Raw genomic sequence first — 24,239 nt, forward strand, 5'->3', positions numbered from 1 at the left:
TCTTGCAAATCACAGCAATTCATAGTAGATTGGAAGGGCAACATCTCATCATCCTTAACAATTTTACCCAATCTCTCATTAGAATACAACACATTATTAAAATCTCCTAATACCACCCAAGGTCCACCACCATACAGCCTCATCATAGCTTGCCAAAGGGGAATTCTCTCTTCAATTTTGTTGAAGCCATAGACATAAGTAACAAAGAAACCTCGGCCGATAAGTTTAACCTTAACATGAAGGTGAATATATTGAGCATCATATTCCATTACATCCACCTCTAATATATTAGATTTCCACAGAACCCATATTCTACCTCCTGAATGTACATTAGTATTAGTAGCAAAACTCCAATTATGACACATCTGGTTAACTACTCTATTCAGAGACCCAGGTTTTACCCTGGTCTCTAGGAGCCCAAAAAGATCTACATCATGTTGATGAAGAAACCATTTAATATCTTTTTGTTTAAGCACACTATTCAGGCCCCTTATATTCCATACTCCAAATTTAAACATGAGAAGAAGAGGCTACTCCCCCCCCCCCCCCCTCCTTTATCAACCATTTCAACATCATCAGTAGCTCCTGCCAATTGAGCATTAAAATTCGTTGTAAAGTTACCCTCAGTTCCCTTTGCCACTCTAGACTCATGACGAGTTATCCTGGTTATTAGTCTAGCAGGGGTAAGATTAGAACTCTGAACGTTTGCTGGTACTGGAGTAACAGTTGGCGTAGCCATAACAGAAGGTCCAGGAGTAGTCCTCTGAGCTGGACCAGGAAGAATACCAACCTCTTTAGATAGGGGAGGGAATTCCTTAGGATCCAGGGCAGTCTGTGTTGCATTCACTTTAGGCCTCCAGACCTGTCTCTGTGGTTGCTGACTGGGTCTCCCAGCCCTAACTATTTTCTTCCTACAAGCATTAGTGGGGTGGCCAATTCCTTTGCACTGTTGACGGGTAATGGGTAACCATCATACTCAATAGGTCTTCGTAACTTCCACTCCCATCTCATCTTCAAACCTAATTGTGGTTGGAAAGTGCTGGTCAATCTCAACCTCAACCATAGTTCTAGCAAAACCTAAGAGAGTCTTATCTAGAGTAGAATCATCAATACGAATAAAACGCCCAATTAATCCAGATAACTTCTCTAAACATTTTGTCCCCCAGAAGTTAAGGTCCAGACCTACCAATTTGACCCATATAGGAACCTTCATAACAGAAATCTTAGAAATTCGAGTAGCAGGGTCCCAAGGTTTAATCACAATTGGCTTGCCATCAAATAAGAACATACCATTAGCAAGGACTAATTTATGATGCTCAGCCTTGGCAAATCTTACCACAAATAGTCCGTTAGGAAGGAATGAAATCTTGGATATATCATATGGTGCCCAGATTCTTCTCAGAAAACCTTCCAAAACTTCTCGTGGTGGATTTGCCCCCATCACATAGCCATAAATTGCCAATTTCCAATATGCAATATGCAATTTCCTCCTGGACATCTTCCATTGTCAACTTTAAGATGTTAGGTTGAGCCTCACCTTCCTCATCAACATCTTCAACAATTGGTTCCAGCCGAGGTGTGGATTTCTTCTTCCCATTAGAAACTTCAACCCAATCATCAGGATTATCCGAGAGGACAAGCCCTTCCATTAGAACCTTCTCCACTTCTGCTTGTATCATCTCCTCAACCTCTTGCCTAACTTGCTCAATTTCAGTATCTAGGGTTTCAACCTGAATTGAGGAATCAACTATATTATTGTTACTAGAATTATTTTGTTGTAATTGATTAATATTTGAAGTATTACTATTATTATTATTAGATGATGAAGTATTATTATTTTTATTTGATTTAGTATTGTTAGCCATTACAGCAGGATGAGACGTTGCTTTTTTCCGAGCCATTGCTGCGAAAAGTGATACCTAAAAATCAGAGAATTTTCCCTCTCTAACTTTCTCTCTCATCATGTTGCTCATAACCCGTGGAGTATATTTATTAAATTTAAATAACGTGTCTCATATCGTATTTTTTATGGGATACTGTATCACGTATCTGTGTTCGTTTTGGTGCTACTTTTTTAATCCCTTGGAATCAAACTACATTCCCTCTTGTCATTAATTTATGGAAAATGAGATAGCGACACCCGGTGTTACTCAAAATCAGTAACACCGAGGGTATTTCGGTAAAATTTAGCCATCTTTTCAATTTTCCCACTTTTAAAAATAGATTCATTTGAAAGGGTAGAAATGGAAATTTAACTTGATTTTAAGATGAAATTCGCTAAAAACACCGGCGTTAATCGGACACAATTCACGATCTCCATTCACCGGTAGCCCATACATATCGATCGATGCACTTGCAAGATAATTAAACACCTAATTTGCAAAATTGCAAGGGTCGCATTCTCGGCTTCTCGCATTGATAGGTGAGAAATCAAAAATACAACGTCCTATGTCTCATGGTAAGAGTTGCATTCAAAGTTTTTAGGTTAAACATTTAGATTTGCTCCAATTGTTCATTTTGCAAAGAATTCAGTCTCACCACAGTGTCACATTCTTTGTGTAATTGAAAATATTTCTGGGTTCGTTGATTTCTTTTTTTTTTTTACAAAGTAATTATTATGACAGAAACCTAAGCAAAATATTTTGATTAAAAGTAGGTTTGTATGATTGATTATTGATACTTCAAATCGGAAAATAGAGGGGAAAATGGCAGTAACAGGTAACTTTTATCAGAAACTTCCGTTTTTAACCTTTATATAACTGATTAATATATAAAAGTGAACTTTTTATTTTTTATTTTATATATTATTTTATTAGGGTGTTACCGAGTTTCGGTAACACCCGGTGTCGCCCTATCACTTTCCTTAATTTATAGTGAACCGAAGAACATTAAACATGTATGGATTTAGAACCCTAAGCTCCCATACTATCAGACTCCATTTTATTTCATTCTGACTTGTTAAACCAAACACACCTAAGTATTGTTAAAAAGCTAGTCAAGCTTGTAACCTATCACAAAAAGGGAGAGGGGACAAGGTGGGACACCCCTATGTGTTTCCCCACTCACCTCTCGTGGGCATTTTGTGAGAGGAAACGGTATCCGTCCCGCCGTCACAAATGAATTTGGGATTGTTAAAATAGTGTTTTTAATCAAGTGGAGCACGATATGTAAAAAATGCAGCTGTTGCCTTCACAGATGTGATATCTTCCCCCACTGTGCATCAGGCTGAACTGGTGTAGGCTGTTTATAGTTCCCCTACACATGACAAATCTTTTTCCACATTTTTCATTTCTTCTCTTTTTTATTTTTATAATATAATTTCTCTTGGGCTTTTGCATAATAGTATAACCTATACCAATCTCTTTTTGAGATACCCTAATCATTCATACACCCTTATATTTTTCTTCTTCATTTGATCCAACCATTTTCATTCACATTTCAACACTTTTTATTGTACCGCTCCCAAAAATATGTTGATTTCTGCTCAATGTAACACCCTTTATTGTTGCTTCAAGGAATATCTTATTGGGTAAAATCCTTGAATCTCTTTTTTTTTTTTTTTTGTTGTTATTTATATGGATTTACTCACTTTAAATCGATATTCGTATCCGAATCTTGATGAGATCCTTTGGTTTGTTCATGTCTTCAATTGATCCTTCTTTTATGAAGTATTATACATCCACCTTCATATGTCAAATGCATCACTTTTTGTTCCTTTTTTCCAATTATAAACGATGGGTTTTACTTTTCTGACCCTTTATTTCGTCCTAAGATAAGATTTCTGGGTTTTGGTTTGAATGATTTGATTGATAATATGATGTTGATAATGATTTTGATTTGTTCTCGTCGCGGCGGCGGTTCTTAACATTGAAACCCTTGATTTAGGTTTTATATAGAAAGAAACAATTGTCTAAGCTCATTTAATAATGGTTGAAACATTATTCTCAACCTTGTCAATTGAGAATTACCATCCTTCAACTGTCTTATCCATGGATTCAGGCTCATCTTCCCATGATGAGTCGGACCGCGATGCCACCAGGCCGGTCCTTCAGGTCGGTCCGCCTGATATTAACCTCCCTTTGTCTGTAGAACTCAGTGTGCCACCCCAATTTTGGAGTGATAGCTGTGAGATCTTGGATGTTGGTATAGGGCCTTATGTCTGTGAGGCTGAGGCTATCGTCACCGTCCCTAAAGTAGGTGGTGGTCGTAAGTGCACTAAGCGTGTCGATACTATATGGGGTGCTTGGTTTTTCTTTAATTACTACTTCAAACCAGTGATAAAAGAGTGTAGCAAGTGTAAGATCACGAGGGATAGTAGTGGTTGGACGGGTTTTGATAAGTCTGATTTGAGGCTCGATGCGTTCTTGGTGCAACATGACATGGAGAATATCTACATGTGGGTGTTTAAGGAGAGACCTGAGAATGCGTTGGGGAAAATGCAGTTGAGAAGTTTCATGAATGGGCATTCTAGGCAAGGGGAGCGACTCTTCCCTTTTAGTGTCGACAGGGGCTTTGTTAGATCGCATAAAATGCAGAGGAAACACTATCGGGGTTTGTCTAATCCTCAGTGTGTTCATGGGATTGAACTAGTCAAATCACCTGAGGTTAATGGGTTGGATGAATCTGAGAGGAAGAGGTGGATGGAGTTAACTGGGCGGGATGTCACCTTTTTAGTACCTGAGGAAGCAAGTGATTTTGGGTCTTGGAGGAATCTACCCCCCATTGAAATCGAGCTCGAGCGCCCTGCACTTTCAGTGAAGGGTAATGCTAGAAAGGCGGGTCCTGATACAAGTCTGAAATTTGCGTCTCAGGCACTGAAAGTGGTAAACTGCAAGAAACCAAGGATCGATTTTTACTCAAATGGAGCTATTGATAATGAGTTTCTACAAATGAATTCACACTCTGATGGTAACTTTGATATTGAGTCTCATTTGGTTGAGCCACTATGGTCACGTGAATTTACCGGAGTGATGAAGAATAACTTTGGCCCAGTGACTGCCGCAAAAAACATATACGAGGATGACAAAGGTTTCCTGATAATTGTTAGCCTTCCCTTCTGTGATATGCAGAAGGTGAGAGTAACTTGGAAGAATAACCCATCACATGGAATAGTGAAGGTAGCTTGTGTGAGTACAGCTGGTTCACCTCTGATTAAAAGACAAGGCAGAACATTTAAACTCACTGATCCAACGCCGGAGCACTGCCCTTCTGGAGAGTTCATCAGAGAAATTCCGTTGCCTACGAGAATTCCTGAGGATGCCAAACTTGAAGCATATTGCGATGAGACAGGAACGATGCTCGAGATAATGGTCCCAAAACAACATGTTATACCGGAGGAGCATGAAGTTCTTGTTTGTCTGCGGCCATCACCTTGGGTTTGAACTTTAAGTAGTGCTCTATTTTGACATGAAGGAAATATTTAGCGTAAGAAATTTATGAATGTTTGTACAACCAGATTTATCACATACTCCGCAATTGATTACTAACTGTACTCATAAAAGGGAAAATGCAATGGAGGCTATTACATTACTCTCTGCGTTTCCCCTGATGTTTACTTTTCCGTTAGTAAATGAACAATCTTCTTCAGAACTGTGTAATACATCGTGTACATATTGTTTTTCGTCATCTACTAGGGGGCTGTCGGGTACAATCGGATACTAAAGGAGAATCAAGGGAAGGAGATGGAGAGGGGATGTGAAGGGAGCAAGCAAGAATTCCACCAAATCTTTCTATGTTCCAGACTACAGAGAGCAGATATTTAATTTTCCATCTCGTGAACTCTATATTTCAAAATATCTAGCATAGTCCATGAACAGTAAACATCTAAGCACGGCTTCACCTTTAAGTATGGTCCTACTCCTTCCTTGGATGTGGCCATGTTATGAGCAAAAACGTGGTCATGTCGTGTGTACTGCGGAATGTGATGTGTATGGCATTCAGTTTGAGCAAAATGAAATCAGTAGTGGTGGGCTTGTCTACGTACGGGAGTGGTAATTGGTAAGTGTCTAAAGCGCGTCCAGACGTGTTACGTTGTCGCTCTTTACATAGCCCTTTTAACACAGTAACTACTAACGCACCAATCCTACTGCTTTTGGTGACGTCATTGCAAAGGCCTACACCTCTATCATTTGTTTTCAATTCCATTATCTTTCCCCAGTTCGTAGATTTTCATTTAGCTTCTCTCTATCCTCTTTCTTCACGCACTTTAATATAATTTCAAAAAAAAAAAAAGGTTTCTTCGATAATAAAATAAATCATAACCACCAGTTAACGTAATAAACCAATCGTTTCGTTTCGAGCACTAGGATGTAAACGACGACGTAAACAACGATCAAGCTAGTAACGTTGATGGAGAGGTATGCTTTCGGACTTTAAATTACTTTGTTTCGAACTAAATTACGGAAGAAAGGAAAGACGTGTATCATTCACTTCTGAACTAAGGTCTGTTGGTCCAGACATAAATACACGTCCAAGCCTAGGGTGGGACGTGTATTATTCATGTCCAATAATTTATTTTTAAGAAACAAATAATTAGCGTAATATGTTTACGCTAAGAACTTCGTGTAGTTTTACGTCGAGATCTCGAGGACAACGGTGTCGACAAAAGATTCATTTCAAGTAAAGCAGCACATAATTGGGCATTGCACATTCCACTTACACTCGATTTTGGTTTGAAAAGATGGAGTAACGAGAAATGGGGTCGTAGCACGTCTCATTCGGCCAGGATTATTTTGTATGTCTAGAGGTGGGAGAGCACTCGTGAATAAGGATGCAGACACATTAATGAGGGATAACACATCGGGTGGTGTAATTGTCAATTCAAGATGAAAGTTGATGAAGTTGAGCCTTCGGAATGACTACTTTATATGGGTCTCGTCGAAGTACATAATCATGCTTTAGTGAAGTATAGCGATGTCGATAGATGTTACGCTAAGCTTCATGATAATGAGCGGGAGTATATTGATACCAAGTTAGAGATCATGTACTTCTATCCCAATTCGTGCAAATAATGGAGTCGTAACTGGAAACGTACAACCCACAACAATGATGACAACGACAACAATAACTAATAGGAATCAATCAATCAATCAATCAATCAATATCTATCTATATTATTAAAGGAAGCTTTTTTCGAGCGATTATAGAGAATCCACCCTTTATAAAATTCTAGGAGCTATTAAATAATCAATAATCAATCAATAATATAATAATATACTAGTTTTCTTGCCCGTGCGTTGCACGGATATTAAAATAATGTGTGATAAATTTCACAATAAAATGGAATATAGACATATAGTACATCGTTCATGTCTAAGATTTTATGTATGTCGCATGACCAACAAATAATTCCCGTTAACATAATATTGACATAAGAATAAAAGAGTGTTTGATTAATAAAATACTTTTTTTAAGAAAATAAACCCAATTATGAAGTTTATATATATGATACTTGGACTGATAGTTTTTAGAATTTGTTCATTAATACCCGTTTGTTTTTCAATTGGTCAAGGAAAACAACAATATTTACTCTGCATAATCAACTCAATGATGCAACAAATCTTCTTCTTTCGAATAACAACACCATAATTTAATCATTGCTGGATCAAATTGTAATTATGTAAAAACATTTAGAGGTAGTTAGAATGTTACATCTACCGGTCAAACTATAGAAGTACGTTTGAATGTGAACCAAATTCTGACGCAATACTACACGGCTAGGGCTGCTTATTCCCCCCCCCCCCCCCCTGTCTTGGCCCCCATCTTCTCATTCGAAACAAAATCTTTCACGCAGGCCCCTATTTTTCTTCCCTATTCACACACATGATCTAAAACAATCTCATCCCTTGAAATATCGATCATTGTCTCCGAAACTTATCTCAAATTTATCCAACCAAGTAAAAACTAAACCCCTACTTCTAGAAAAATCCACCATATAATGGAAACTAACCCTTGCTCTCGACAATGTTATTTTTTTAGGAGAATAAAACCAATATGAAGTTTATATATATGATACTTGGGACTGAGAGTTTTTAGATTTTGTTTTTAATACCTGTTTGTTTTTCAATTGGCCAAGTAAAATAATAATATCTACTTTGCATAATCAACTCAATGATGCAACAAATCTCCTTCTTTAGAATAACAACCATAATTTATTCATTGTTTGGTCAAATGGTAGTTACGTAAAAACATTTACGGGTAGTTAAATGTTATATCTCCCGGTCAAACTATAGACGTACCTTTGAAAATGAACCAAATTCCAACGCAATACTACATGGCTAGGGCTGCTTATGACACCCCCCTATAACAATAGTCTTGCCCCCCATCTTCTCATTTGAAACAAATCCTTCACGCAGACCCCTATTTTTCTTCCGTATTCACACATATGATCTAAAACAATCTCATCCCTTGAAAGATCGATCATTGTCTTCAAAACTTCTCTCAAATTTATCCTACCAAGTGAGAAACTAAACCCCTACTTCTAGAAAAATCACAATCTAATGGAAACTAACCCTTGCTCTCGACAATGTTGTTAGAATTAAGATTTTACTTTAATTTGGATTGATGGGGTCAAGATTAAGTTTATCAGTATGATCTTTTGAGGTTTCTTGTTATTATTCATGTTACCTATATATTTTAACACAAACAATATTTTGCTGATAAATAACCTTATTTATTATCACTATCCTCGTTAAACTCATCACCCTCTACAAATGCACCCTCCCTCGAGCCCCACTAATTTAACCGCGAAATAAAACATCAGCCAATGTGATTAGATTAGTTCTTACTACTTGAAACAACCTCCAATCCACTATCACTATCACTACCATTCTGCCACGTTTTACATCTAAGAAGTCATAAATCACATTCGCCTCCATGAAACACCAATCTTTACTCCAAATGATATGATCCCCGTCTCCCTTATCGAAAATTTATTTCTCCTTCAACAAAGAAAAGTTTAAGAAGCAATCTTCCCTCTTATCTCTCTCCCTTTCCTTCCTAGTCTTTTTCTCGTCCTCTCCCCTACCTCCATTCCAGATACTCAAACAAAGTGTTTGGGTACTATGTTTGTAAACTGAATAAGTTTGAATATTATATATATACACGAACTTTGCTATTTATGTCATTTTGCATAAATAAATCTTACTACCTCCATCTCATTTTTATTGTCCTTTTTTCTTCAAATTTTATTATTTCATAATTATTATCCCCTTTCTAGATATAGTAAGGAAAAACTTTAGTCAACCAACTCGTCGCAATCAACCTCATTCCCACTCGAAATAACCTTTAGCCCACTACTTAATCCCTTCGGTTCACACATAAAACGGTCTAAAATGCAAAGCTTTCATCTCTCTCTTGAAAAGTCCATCTAACTAACAGAAAACTAACCGCTACTTTCCGAACTTCATCATTTTTACATCCCGTAAAGATTAAGTTGAACATGACAAAAAAATGCAGAAACTTAGGTTTTGTTTGATAACGATAGAATGAACATTTTTTTTAGCATTTTAAGAGTTTTTACACTATTTAAATAACAAATGTGCTATTTTGAGTGTTGATCATCGACATATTGAAATAGTAGATTGTGGTGTAATTTCCTGTTTTACATTATGACCTTTAATTAGTATATTGTAAGAAAATAAAAATTGAGTTTTTTTATCTCCGAGGAAATTAAAGATCAAACTTTATCTTTATCATATTTATAATTAATATTCTTCACTTAAAATATATAAATTTAAGCAAGTTCAAATAAGTTAGCTAAACGTTATAAATCACAAATTGTACGAAGCAGTATAATAATTTTATTTATTAATATGAAATAAATGTCATAAACTTCATGAGAATATTAATGCGGTATAGAACTATAGAAGAGTTGGCAAGTACGTGACCCCCTTTTAGGTTTAAATTTTTTCATTTATTTTTATATTTTTGCCTAAAGGTGGTTAAAGCATCGTATTATGCATAACGAATATGTCTCACCCTTCTCCAATTCGTATCTCTCCCTAAATTATAGTGATGATGTGCTCAATTTACACAATATATATATATATATATATATATATATATATATATATATATATATATATATATATATATATATAGCATCAACAATAATTAGTTTGCTCCATATAATTGAATAGTACCGTTTTTTATGCATGTAAATTTGTCAGAAAAAAAGCTTGAAAGAGACGGTCTTTACTATGTTTGGGAAACACTACTCTTACCCTTTTATGTGTTTTTCATGACTTTTTTTTTAATGTTGATCGTTGCTTGAATTTAATCTTAACCTTATACATATTTCTATATAAGTGTATCTAATTTACCTTCAAGCCTCATTCAAATCTATTTTATTATCGTGGTACCATTTTTACTTTAAATTGTACAACAATCGCACAATAAAGTTTTTAAAAACATTTACTCATTTGTCATAATATGATATTTCGATTCGCAAATTAGCAGCAACTTTCTTTATCTTTTAATACTCCTTGAAAAATAGATATCAACCTTTGTACTTATCAATAATTTGTGAATATCTTATTTAAATTTTGATTAATATACTTTTATATAATGACAAATGAATGTAAATAATATATAATAAATTATCAATAGAAGTCGAAGTGTATTGTGAGGGAAATAACTTTAAAATTAGTAGGAGAAATACATATGACATTTGAAAAATAAACTTCGTATTATGTATAATTAAATATGACATTAGCAATAACAAAAGACGTAGGACATATTTCAGCGTTCATTTTACTCTTTACATGAGTAAATTCCATGTAGTACGTATTATGCATGCACATTTGTCACAACCCAGTTCGGCCTAGGGCCTTTTAGCCTCATAATACCTCATTTTTTTAATCGAAAGTTGTTATAAAATTGGATATTATAAATATATCAAAGGTTTTTTTCCTTCTAATTTAATAAAAATTGAAAAAATACTAATGAGTAATTTTTTAATATTAATAAATTGTAGATAATTAATTTATTTCCTGTTTCTAATAATAAAATTATAAAATAATTAATTAATTCTCATTTCTAATAGGAAAATTATATCCCTAATTAAAATAGAAAAATTATAAATAATTATTATCTCCTAATTCTAATAGTATAATTAGGAAAAAAAAGTTTTAATAAATTGTTAATTTATTTCCTATTTCTAATAGGAAAATTATAAAATAATTAATTAATTCTCATTTCTAATAGGAAAATTATATTCCTAATTATAATAGAAAAATTGTAAGTAATTAATTATCTCCTAATTCTAATGCTAATAGTATAATTAGGAAAAAAAAGCCTCCTTTAGTTATCTATATATATATATATAAAAGAGAGTTTTTTCGAGCGATCTGAGAGCGTCCACATCATCAAAAATAAATTTAGGAAAGTATAATTTTTGATGTAAAAAATAAAGTGGAAAATCTTTTAATTATTATAATATGTATATTTCCTAAATTATATTCAAGTGATATTTCCAATTTTTATATCAAACTTTTACATTTCATTTGTCAAAAAAAATATCGTTAAAAAAATTATGAAAATAATATAATTAGCTTTGTGGTAAAAAATGCTATCATTAGAGTATAAATTTCATATTATTTGCACATATTAAAGATGTGTACTTCTTAATATGAAAAATTGTGTACTTTTTAGTATGTTTTGTCCCACATTGAAAAATAAGTAGGTGTGGTGAACATACTACATATAAATAGTAGAATTGTCCCACATCGAAAGATTAGTATAAGGTGGGTGATTCTATAATTATAAATAGGAGGCATACTTGGAACTTAGGCATCAACCCAAAATCTTTTGAGTCTCTTAAGTATTGTCTTGGAGAGCTCTTAAAAATTTATATCATTATATTTTCTACCTATAGATTTTATATGTCCCACATTGAAAAATAATGCAATTGGTCTCCCTTGTGACGGGTTACCATTTGTGGCGGATATTTTGTGAGATAAAATGGTAACAAAATGGGTTAGTGGAGAAAGGGGACCACATGAATAGTATTGCAGAGAGAGAAAAAGTGGGTATATTGTGAGGTAAAGTGGTATCCGTCACAAGCTTGTGACGGATATGTCATGTCTTCAATGAGAATTTGTGAAAATAATGTAGGTGTGGTAAATATACTACGTTTAAATAATATAATTAGAATTGTGTTTAAAAAAATTCTATCATTAGAGTATAGGTTCATATCATTTGCACATATTTTAATTATGATAAAAAAAAATAAAAAACAAACGTATGAATAATTGAATATTAATAGATAATATAGTATTTGCTTATTATTAAATCGGGTTGGATGTCGAATTAGTTTAAAAAAATATGGTGTACTTTTAAATATGTTATTCGTCTCACATTGAAAAATAATGTAGGTGTGATAAATATATACTACGTATAAATAGTTGAATTGTCCCACATCATAAGATTATCATAAGGTGGGGTGATCCCATGATTATAAATATGATTTATCCTTAGAACTTAGGCATCACCCCAAATATATTGAATCTCTCAAAGTATACTTATTATATAGGGTTATTTAATGACAATAATCCATCCTAAGCCTCTCCTTTCCCATTTAATCCATCCTATTGATTATCCCATATTAATCTTATCTTTACTACCATTTAACTTATTTTGATACACTGGAAGGGCAACCTGTTACACAGGTCACCCATTTCATTTTAATCCTTTAATTAAAAAAAAAACTAAAATACAAAATAATTAAACCCCTTCATGTTACACAGGTCAACCATTTACACTACCATTGATCCATAGACCTTCAGATCAAACCATGTCATCATCAATGGTGGCACTAACCCGTCGCCATGTCCTCTCCCTCTCCCTCTCCCACCTCCACCGTTGCCCACCACCTTACCTCTTCCTTCGCCGCTTTTTTCCCGACGAAAACCCTAAAATACCATCCCCCACCCGTCTCCTACGCCGTCAAACTCAAACCAGCGCCTCCAGAACCCTCTGCCACCTCCTCCGCTGCGAAAATCGCCGAACAACCGCCGTGTTAGCAGGAGTTCACGCGCAAGGAATTCCGCACGCACCACCATCACAAACTCCTCGAAATCGCCGCCGCATATAATGAAAGGAAGATTGGTGAACGCCGTCGCCGCCGCTGGGTGGAAATTCGAGATCTAATGTTGTCAGAATTAAGAAAATGACGCGGCTTGTTGGTTTTGGTTTTGGTTTTGGTGTGGATGTCGGTGGTTGGTTATAGAGGACTTGAGGAGTTAAGGGAGGGAGTAAATGGTTAATGTGTTTTATTGATTAATTGAGGATTGTAATTGAAGAAGGATGAAGAAGAAATGAAAGTAAGGTCATAAATTTGGGGTAAAAGAAGAAAAAAAAGGAACCCACCATTGAATTTCTTAAAGCTTACCCAAAAAGATGCAAAAAAATGGAGATCAGATAAATCAAGGGGGAAAAAATTATCAAAAAGACGAGAGAAGAAGGGAAGAACCAGAAAGATGCAAAAAGAAGCAAAGATGAAAGATGAAAGATGAAACAAGAAGGTATGGGTAAAAAATAGAAGAAATCTGCAAATTAGTGAGCTTTACCGGTTAGAACAAGTCAACATGGGGGCTGGTGTAAAATAAGTTAAATGATAGTAAAGATAAGATTAATATGGGATAATCATTAGGATGGATTAAATGGGGAAGGAGGAGCTTAGGATGGATTATTGTTATTAAATAACCCTATTATATAAGAGACTTTAAACATAATATTGAATTAAATGTTAAATTTTTAAAGTTGTAACATTTTTTTAGGTGGGAGAAAGATCGATAAAATGGTCAATATTATAACGGAAATTTTTCATGGTACCCTCGAATTTTGTTAGATTACACATAATACCCCTAATTTTAAGTTTTTACATATAATACCCTTGTGTTTACTTTTTTCATAACGCTGTTATTCCTATGAGTAACTAGATGAGTAATTGAGCATGCCATGCTATTTGTGTTTTTTTATTTAGGTATTAAATGTTAGTTTATTAAATAAAATATGGATTTAAGAATTAGATGATGAAGTGTTTGTGTAATAGATAACAAAAGAAAAAGGCGTCAAAAGTTATAGGAGTAATGACGTTATGACGGAAGTTGTCAAATGGTATTCTGGGAAAGAAAAAGGTGAACACAGGGGTACCATTTGTAGAAACTTAAAATTATGGGTACCATGTGTAATCTATAAAAGTTCAAGGTTACCATGAGAAATTTTCAATATTATAATGATATAGTTAATTAAATTTTCATTTAAAAGAGAGAGATATCCCTACCAATAAAACAATAAAGGGGGTATTATTTTTTAATTGTTATTTTATTGCCACGCCATCAAACTTAACATCTATTTAACAGCCTTTATATTAGGGGGTACCATGGGCAAAAAAATGGAACTTCAAGGATACTATAGGCAATTTCTTAAAAGTAGGGGTAACATGGAAAATCTGACAAAATTAAGGGGTACCACGGGAAATTTCCGTATCTCAATTATGATAAAAAAAATGAAGAAAAACAACGACAAATATTAAAGGAGAGTACTTAATCATATTATTAAATTTAAATATAACTATTAGATATAATGAGTAACAATTAACCGTATTCGGTATTCGGGATCTGGTTGAATGTCGAAATAAGTGCAAAAACGATGGTGTAATTCTGAGTATGTTATTTGTCCCACATTGAAAAACAATACAGGTTTGATGATATACTACGTATAAATAGTAGAATTGTCCCACATCAGAAAAATAATCCAAGTTTGGTGAATATATTACTTATAAATAGTAGAATTGTCCCACATCGAAAGATTAGTATAAGGTGGGATGATTATATGATTATAAATAAGAGTTAACCCACTTATATATTAATCTTTTATTTTTTTTGAAAGAGATATTTTAATAATATGTAAACAAATCATTAGACATAGAATGTAAATATTAAACCCTTATGTTTTTTTTTCGTTTTTTTTTGCATTATAAATAAGTTAATTACCCCGTTGCAACGCACGGGCATTCAAACTAGTATAATAATAATGCTAAGTTGAGATCATGTATAATTAGTGGTCTTTGTATTAGAGTGAAAAAGATGTTTGCAGTTAAGCATGATAGAGTTTCATTGTTAGGCTTTCTATCAAGTAATAAAATTAATTAATTCTCTGAATGATAAAATGAGTTTTATATGGCTTCAACAACTTCAAGTCTTCAACACATGTATAAAAGCCCTTATGTTAGACGTATAAAAGAATCCAACTTTATAACAGCCATATTCTTCTTTATTTTTTGTTTATTTTCTTTGATTTAGGATGAACTTTGTTGTGATTTGATTGTGCGTATTATTGTTGTTACTTATAATGTGATTGCTTGCTTATTGTCTTATGATCATATTGTCTCATATTTTTATAGTATCGTTTATCTAAAGTATTAATTGTGCAATCTATTAATTTCAGGTACAATATAAGGTTTGATATGAGATTAAGTCTTCGGTTATTTCAAGCACAAATTTCAAGCACAATAAAAAGTTCAGGGTATAGCGAACTAAATTTTCTTAATTATAATTCCGCTGAAAAGGGTAATTTTGAGTTAACCCATATCGTTTTTACAATTTTTCGAGTTATGGAGCTAATTTTTCGAGTTAAGCAAATATTATTACTCCATATATAACAATCTTACAAAAAAATAGTAACAATCTTACGGAAAAAATAAAAGACTTTTGAGTGATATTAGAATCTCTTACGGAAAATATAAAAGACTTTCGAGTGATGTATATTAGAATTTCCATATTTTACGAACTTCATGATTTAAAAACAAATAATGGATTAAAATTTTTAGAATTATTGATCAAAATAACCTAGAATTGTCGAGGGGTTCTAAGCTGGGTCAAATATAATTAGTTGAGTAAATAAGTTCTACTTTAATTCAAAAAGACACTAAATCGCGTGATTTGTAGAATCCTATCTTACGCTTACAATTGTAATGTATACTACTCATTGCTACGGAGTATATAGGAGTATCTAGCTTCCCAAATCACACTACTCTTTCTTTTGATAGCTTTTATTTAATACGGAGTAATAATTTAATGTGTTATTTACATTATATTTTTGTACGACCTTTGTTACACGAATCATGCTACTATACTATTACTTTTGAAGTTTTGATTATTTCATTTATCAATAAATTTAAATGTTTCTTGCCTTATTTTTTTCAATACTTGAGTAATAATTTTAATTTTATATTGTTTTGTACTAAATGATGTCTAATAATATTGCATTTTTATAGGTTGGTCCATTATTTGATCATTGACAACTCGAAAAGGCATGGAATTTGATCCACACAGATAGAGACTAGCCATAGCGAAAAAAGATGACACAAATGTACATGGTCTTCTCCATTGAACATACACAAAGTGTTGTTAATTAATGAGTATGCCTTTTAAAAGATGGATAGTGATAGGGCGCCACCGGGTGACGCCCAAATTGGGTGCCACCCTCTCACAACAATTGTTTATTGAAGGGGTCCCCACTCACCCCATGTGAGAGGGTGGCGCCCAAATTGGGTGTCACCCGGTGGCGCCCTTTCATTTTCCTTAAAAGATAATGTCATAAATATTGTGTTAAAACGTTTTAACGAGTACGTCTTTTTTGTTGTTGAAACTACAAAGTGTTATCAGTGTTATGAAATACAGTAGTCTCTTAAAATAAATTATTACTGTTATCACTATCAAAGAGACAAAGAGTATATACTCTGTACATAGAAACATCTACGTAGGCTGTAGTAGCAATTCATATAAAAGAGTAGCAATTAGCAACATGACGTGATTAGCTACTTCAACTACAGTAGGAGTTTAAACATTGATTAATTAAATAAAAGGAGTTTTATATGACTTAGAGTTCTTAGTGTATGTCCAAGATGGAAATACCTCCCAGCGTATAATTTTAAGTAGTAAATATAGTTATAATTATTTTTAATGAATTATCCTCGCCAAAATCAAGTTTAGCTAAGGATGATGAAAGTCAAGTAGTACACTTCGAATGCTCTTGCAGGTATTGTCTCAATTGGCTGAACATCTATATATGAGTTTATTGATCAAAATTGACTTATCTTTATTCCCTTAACAAATTCTATCATTGCTATCAACAATATAGTGTGAATGTATGATAATTCTAAGAAAAAGCACGGCAGAAATACTAACCGGAATTACAAAAAGAGCCGCTTAGAGATAAACTAACTATATCGAGATTGCTGGAGACGGCCATGCATGGCTAACTGTAAGCAGTAGTTTAGTCAAATACAAATTTTCATAAATGAGAATTTCTTTGCACAAAAAAAAAAAAAACAAGAGAATTTGTGTATTTTTATAACTCACGCATCTACGCACTATTGATGAATTATTGCAAATAGAATTTGAGCATAGACAACAATAACTATGTACAGATATAAAAATTTAATTAAATACATCTTTCCACGTCGCAGGAATAAATTATATTCATAGTTTAGATAATCAAATAACGTTTGAATTATAATTAAAATAGTTACAGAAGATTTTAACACGATAGACAAACAAAAAATCTATGAACATAATAGTATGAAAGTCTCTGTAAAAGTTTCTCAAAAAAATAAAAAGTCTTTGTAAAAGCTCAAACTCGGGTCTTCAATTTAAAAAGTGGGAAAATTATCAGCGTGCAAATCAAAATATGACAATCGCCCAACAGTCATAGATTTATTTCATGATCGATTCTATTGTCAGTCATAAAGAAATTAAACGAAAAGATATTATTTCTAGGCCCGTACATCGTACGGGCATTAAATCTAGTATATATATAAAAGAGGCTTTTTTCAGGCAACGAGAGAGTCTCCAAGTTTTATAAAACACTAAATAAAAATAAAAATAAAATATATCTTTAGAATATATATGTTCTTATTGGGATAAAATTTTCTTTAGAATATAAATATTCTTATTGGGATAAAGTTTTACTAATAAATTATCTGTCAATAAGAATTGAGAAGTTAACAACGTTTCAATTTCCTCAATTTGAAAACATCTCGGATATTTGTATTATTTAAACCCTACGTACAAACCTGAAAAACAAATTTTATAAATACAAATATACAATGGACAATATATTTCAATTTGTAAATTAATTTGTCAAGCCATTTAAAGCTGTAGTGCTGTACTCCTCATTTAAGATAACTGTTTGGTTATATGACTATAACCATTTCACACAAGACTTCATTAAACCAGTAAACGCCTGCCATTTTGCTTTGTGTTTTGTCATTCGTGTTTAATGTGACTTGCTCTTGTATATACATCTCGGAGCATATATTTATATATTTATGCCATCGAAAATTTGACGTTACATTGTGATCTGTGACCATTCTTATAATGGTCTACGATTTTTATATTTAATATTATTTGGTATTTATCACACAAGCTATGAAATTAATTGTATTATTTTTCTTTTTACAGGTTTGTTGATACATATTTTATCGTGGGAAATAAAGTAAGGTAAGTTCTCAAGTATTTAAATAGAAATTTTGCTTCTGAAATCCAACCTTGAAAACTCTCAAACTAACATATGGGATGATACTTTGACCAGTTTTTAAGAGAGACTAACCGCTTCACAGAAACCATAAACTTCATTCATTATAAGTTTTTATTTTTTATTTTTTTACTTTTCTTCATTCTAATGCAGGGTGAACCAATGGTTTTTGTTTGAGATATTGATATATTTTTCAATAAGAAAATCATACTTCCTGCCCTCTGCCATTTTTTATTGTATTGTTAACATTGTTTTTATACTATTGTTAAATAGTTACTCATCCTATATACTCTATTAGATTTCAGTTCATATTTGTAAGGATTTATTTTCCGTATAAGTTAATTTCGTCATATTGATTGTAAATCTAAATATTATTTTCCTTTTTGTTAAATTTGTAGGAAACTCTGCGCAGATCTATTCAACGTGACATTCATCTTCACGAACATTGTTGCAAATATCCCGTACAAGGTGATCAAACTCTATAATGTAAAGATATTCCTTTTGGGTTATTCAAATGTATATAATTGAATGGAATAGAGGAAGTACAAGGGAGCAGTTTCGCTCAACTATTTATGTGAAAAAAGGTACTCCGTAATATCTTATATAATGGTTATGAATTGGACTTGAACTCATAATATTAGCCAACATACTTTATACTGTATTGCAAGTAAACCTAGCAAACGGGTTCAGTCGAGTCAGGCGCATGTTAGGTCAAGTTGGATCATGTCATTTAGAATTTTAAGAGTTCAAGTCGGGTGAGATGCGAGGTCATTTTCGGATATATTATTATCAAGTTAATTATTTAGGATGGTCATGTCAAGTCTGTTGTAAAATCATTAGCCTTATACAATACTGATATATTACAAAAAAATAATTAACCTAAAACTAAGAGGTGAGAAAAACAATATAAAAAAGTCAAAATTCCCTAACTAATATCAGAAAGAGGAATGGAGGGAGTATATAAGATAATAATAGTACTATGAGATAGTAGTATTACAAAAAGACTAATTAATATTAAAAATTATATGGAATTTAATTTCTCACAAAACCCATTTTACTTAGTTTTAAACGTTTTAAACGTTTTAAACTCAATAGTTATTTAAAACTAAATAATGTTCTATTTTTCAATATAATAACTAAATAATTATTTGTTTTTCAATATACACATTTTACTCGATATAATATCATATTTAAAACTTTCCATAATAGTTACATGGAATGTTTAAAATAATATTAAAAAGTTCCATAACAATTAGAGGTGAGTCAATATCGTAACCCGTGCAACGCACGGGCACAAAATCTAGTATTTATAATAGTTGGGCCTCAACCATTATAAATATTTCTATTACGCTCTCTCACTCAAATGCCCATTGGACTTGAAGAGTGGTTGGTTGTGCACCGGCTCCCCCGTACCGGGTGCTGGAATTCCACTTCGAGTTTTTGAGGAGTTTTGAAGTTGCCAGGATTTGAACCTCAACCATCACCTTAAATATTTATAATAGTTGGGCCTCAACCATCACCTTAAGGTTTTGGTTGAGTTGGTTCATCTATCATGGTATCGAGCCCAGGTGTGGCCGGAGGTCACGGTTCAATCCCGCAACCTCAAAACCCCTCAAAAACTCCTGAAGTGGAATACCAAAGACGGCAGACGGGGCCCGTCTGACAACCAACCACTCACCAACCACTCTTCAAGCCCAAAGAACCACAACCAGTTTCTTGAGCCATTTAGCTTTATTTCATCATGATGGAAACCAAAATATCGCGAATCATTGGCTCCATGGAAAAGGAGACTTGGAGGTCGCGCCCATCGCAGAAAAAACAAGTACAGGAAAACAGGGAAAAGAAGGCCAACTTGGTAGCAGCCTCAAAGATTAGTGAAGATTTTGATGGACGATGAATCAAAATTCAGATATATTCACAAGAAACATACTCCATTTTAAACACTTAATAGCTGCCAAGAGGGATGTTGAGGACTTGAGGCTGAAACTCTTCTCATCTTCTCTTCTTTAGCGTGTCTGGCTAGGAACATGTCATTGACATAACACAAACAAAAGCATTATTAATGAATCAGACCAAAACTAAACAGATTTTGTCAGTTTCATAAATTTGGGAAACAGAGAAGAATAAAAAGGCAACAAAAATTACCATCAATGGGAACCAAGTAACGTCATCACAGCACAAGTCGGCTGATATACGAGGTATGTGATATTGATGGGCCAATTTTTTATTGATATGTCGATCACCTAACGTCTTCGAGCAGGTTTCTTTCAGAGAACTAAGACAATGTCAATACTTTGAAGCTGTACATAGGAGTCTAGGACAACAACAACAAGAATACACCAGTGCCTCAAATGGAATTCAGTAAATGGATAGACACGCTGGATCTGATGTACGCAACTTTACCCCATAGAAGAATAACGATGAATGGTGCACCAAAGCTCGATAAAATGATTGCTATCATACAATAAGAAGCACCTCAACCAGTTTTGTGAGTAATTTTGCTTTGTAGTTAAATCCAACTGTGCCCTGGTATTTTCTTAAGGCCAGTGTCGGTTAATTTCAACCGTGTGGTTTTAGCCTCAATCCACTTGCCAGATTGAGCATATATATTGGATAGGCCTACATAATGTGCTGGATTTGCAGGCTCAAGCTTCACTAAATTATTCAAAGCCATTTCAGCCAATTCTGAATTGGAATGCATTCTACAAGCACCCAACAAGGCCCCCCAAATAGCTGCGTCAGGTTCCATAGGCATCTTATCAATCAGGTCCAAGATTTCGCTAAACAAACCACTACGGCCCAGCAAGTCCACCATGCAAGCATAGTGTTCCAACTTGGGCTCAAGATGAAAATCTACACACATGGAATTAAATATTTCTTTTCCTTCTTCCACCAAACCACCATGTCTACACGCTGACAATATGCTCAAAAAGGTCACTGAGTCAAGAATGACATTCGCTTTTTGCATATGCGAAAAAAGTGCAATAACACGCTCTGTGTGCCCATGTATTGCATAGCCAGCAAGCATTGTGTTCCATGTAACTGTGTCTCTGTTTTCCATTTCCTCAAAATACCTTTCTGAAAAATTCACACATCCGCATTTAGCATACATATCAATAAGCGTGTTACCAATGAGGGTATTGGATTGGTAGCCTGATTGTATTGTATAGGCATGAATTGCCATACCTTGAGGGAGGCAAGTTAAATGCGATACTGCAGGAAGTACACTCACTATAGAAATTGCAGACGGCCTCAGTCCTTCAGATATCATGTGGTGAAAAGCACACATAGCTTCTTTGAAGCAGCTATTCTGCACATAACCCGTAATTATGGTATTCCAAGAGACCTCATCTTTGGTAAAATTTATTTCATTAAATAATGTCTCAGAAAATGACAGCTTCCCACACTTCGCATACATGTCAATCAGAGCATTCCGTATATGACAATCGGACACAAATCCACATTTTATTATTAGGCCATGTACACACATCCCTTGGTCTAGATGATGAGAAAGAGCACAAGCAGGTAGGACTCCAACCATAGTCTCAGAATCGGGTTTCATTCCTGATAATAGCAATTCATGGAACATTTCTATCACTTGTTGAGTTTTTCCACTCTGAGCATATCCGTTTATTAAAGAATTCCATGAAACTACATTTTTGTACTGAATCCTATGGAAGACGGTTAATGCCTGGTGAGAAAATCCCCACTTTGCATACATTGAAGCTAAAGCATTCCCAGTTGCGACTTCTGAATCCATAACGGCTTTAAGGCAATAACAGTGTATGCTTTTGCCGAATTTATGTAGAGATAGCTCAGCGCAGGCTGGAAAGACACTCAATAAAGTTATGGTGTTAGGTTTTAACTTCCTATGCAACATTTCACCAAAAAGAGCCATGGCTTCTTTAGGAAATCCACCTTGAACTAATGCAGCTATGAAGGCAGACCAAGCAACCAAATCTTTTTCCTTAAGTCCCCTAAAAAGTTGATTAGCCCTCCCCAATTCTCCACACTTTAGGTACATACTCATCAAAGAAGTAGCAACTTTACAATCTGAATCGATATGGTGTTGTATCGCATACTCATGAATCTCCTTCCCTCTCTCTAAATCTCTCAATTCAGAGGCAGCTGTCGAGGAACTTACAACCGATACCTTGTTCATAATTCCATTTTTACCCTTCATACTGTCAAACAACTCCAACACTTGATAGAAATATTCATTATAGACATAACCAGCCATTATTGTTCCCCACGACACATCATCCTTATCACGAATCCCATCAAATACACTACGAGCATATTCAATCAACCCACATTTCGCATACACATCAATCAAACCATTATAAACCTCTGAAGGAAACACCCTCCTAATAACAAACCCATGAACAGACTTACATAGTTGAACATCCTCTACATTACAAAGAGCAGGAAACACATTCAACAAGCTAACTGAATTTGGCACAATCCCTTTATCACCAATTTGCATCTTCCTAAAAAGCATTAATGCCGCACAAAAATTAACATCCTTTGACAACCCTCCAATGATAGCATTCCAAGAAACGATATCTCGTTTGGGCATTTTATCAAACACCTCTACTGCAGAATCAAGGCGACCCATTTTACAATACATATCAACCAAACTAGTACCAATATACACATCCATTTCCAACCCTCTACTAATCACATCATTATGAACATGAACGCCAAGTTGATAGTCCAATTTATCGGCGCAAGCTTTAAGCACAAAAGTATAAGTATAATTATCAGGCTCTAATTTATTTTCCAACATAGTATTATACAATTGCAATGCAGAATCATGGTTTTGTGACCTAGTATAAGCTCTAATCATAGAATTATACAAAATTACACCTGGGTTTTTAGCTGAATCAAAAACTAAGCGAGAAAGATCACATCTTCGGTGCAATGAGTAGGCGTTAATTAATTGAGAAAGTGTTGAATTGTAATGGGCGATGCCTAAGACTAATAAACGGGCATGAATGCGGAAAATGGCGTTTAAATCTTTACAAGAGGGAAATAATGAAATATAGTGACGATAATCTGTTGGGATTTTGGAGTGTAATGTTGGAAATTTGGAGGTTGGTGTAACTAAGGAGTGAACTGAGCGATGCAAAATGTGCTGAATCTTCATGGTTTTGTGTCCGATGTCTTTCACGGCTGCAAAGTTTTATTCCGGATTTTATACGTTTGGTCGCGCCAATCACTTCTCTTCATAAGACCCAAAAATCCCTCGTGTTTTTTCATTTTTATATGATAGTATAACCTAATTTTTAAACCAAAAAAATGTTTTTTATTGGCCATAACTCACGACTTTGAGGTCCAAAAGTGACAATTTCTTTTTTCAAATAGTAGATATAATTAAGACGATCAATTTGAAAAAAAAGGGGATATTTTACGGTGTACCATCGTAGTTTTCGATTTTCTACGTTGTACCCCTTTTTTTTATATTCTATGGTGTACCCCTAAACTCTAGACATTAGTTTATACCATGACCTTATTTATTGTCTTTGCTAACTTAGTTTCTTAAATAACCTATTAAATCGTTTATTTATCATCCCAGTTACACGATAACCTACTTATTTACTTATTAGTTCCCGAATTACTCATTAGCCCGATAAATAGTATACGAAACTAACTAAAAGTTCAAAAAATCTCCGTTATAATGTCATGAATCATAACAA

The 24,239-nt window shown here is 33.9% G+C and overlaps 2 protein-coding genes across 4 annotated transcripts; one reads left to right on the forward strand and one right to left on the reverse strand.

Moving 5' to 3' along the window:
• The first annotated feature begins 3,178 nt into the window (after nt 1–3,178).
• Nucleotides 3,179–5,597, forward strand: LOC141611936 (uncharacterized). The gene has a single exon (XM_074430593.1). The coding sequence runs from the start codon at nt 3,927–3,929 to the stop codon at nt 5,379–5,381; it is 1,455 nt and encodes a 484-aa protein (XP_074286694.1). The 5' UTR covers nt 3,179–3,926; the 3' UTR covers nt 5,382–5,597.
• A 14,799-nt stretch (nt 5,598–20,396) lies between these two features.
• Nucleotides 20,397–23,753, reverse strand: LOC141611937 (pentatricopeptide repeat-containing protein At2g39620). 3 transcript variants are annotated; one of them, XM_074430596.1, is made up of 3 exons: nt 21,727–23,745; nt 20,686–21,618; nt 20,397–20,559 (listed from the first exon to the last, which is right to left on the reverse strand). In XM_074430596.1, exons 1-2 carry the CDS (start codon nt 23,687–23,689, stop codon nt 21,050–21,052), a joined length of 2,532 nt encoding a protein of 843 aa, XP_074286697.1. In that variant the 5' UTR covers nt 23,690–23,745; the 3' UTR covers nt 20,397–20,559; nt 20,686–21,049. The 3 variants fall into 3 exon arrangements, with proteins under 3 accessions (XP_074286697.1, XP_074286695.1, XP_074286696.1); XM_074430594.1 differs by having other exon boundaries at nt 20,686–23,753; XM_074430595.1 differs by having other exon boundaries at nt 20,397–20,555; nt 20,686–23,744.
• Between the last annotated feature and the right edge of the window lie 486 nt (nt 23,754–24,239).

The sequence above is a fragment of the Silene latifolia genome, chromosome 11 (genome assembly GCF_048544455.1).
Source record: "Silene latifolia isolate original U9 population chromosome 11, ASM4854445v1, whole genome shotgun sequence".
Taxonomy (NCBI): domain Eukaryota; kingdom Viridiplantae; phylum Streptophyta; class Magnoliopsida; order Caryophyllales; family Caryophyllaceae; genus Silene; species Silene latifolia.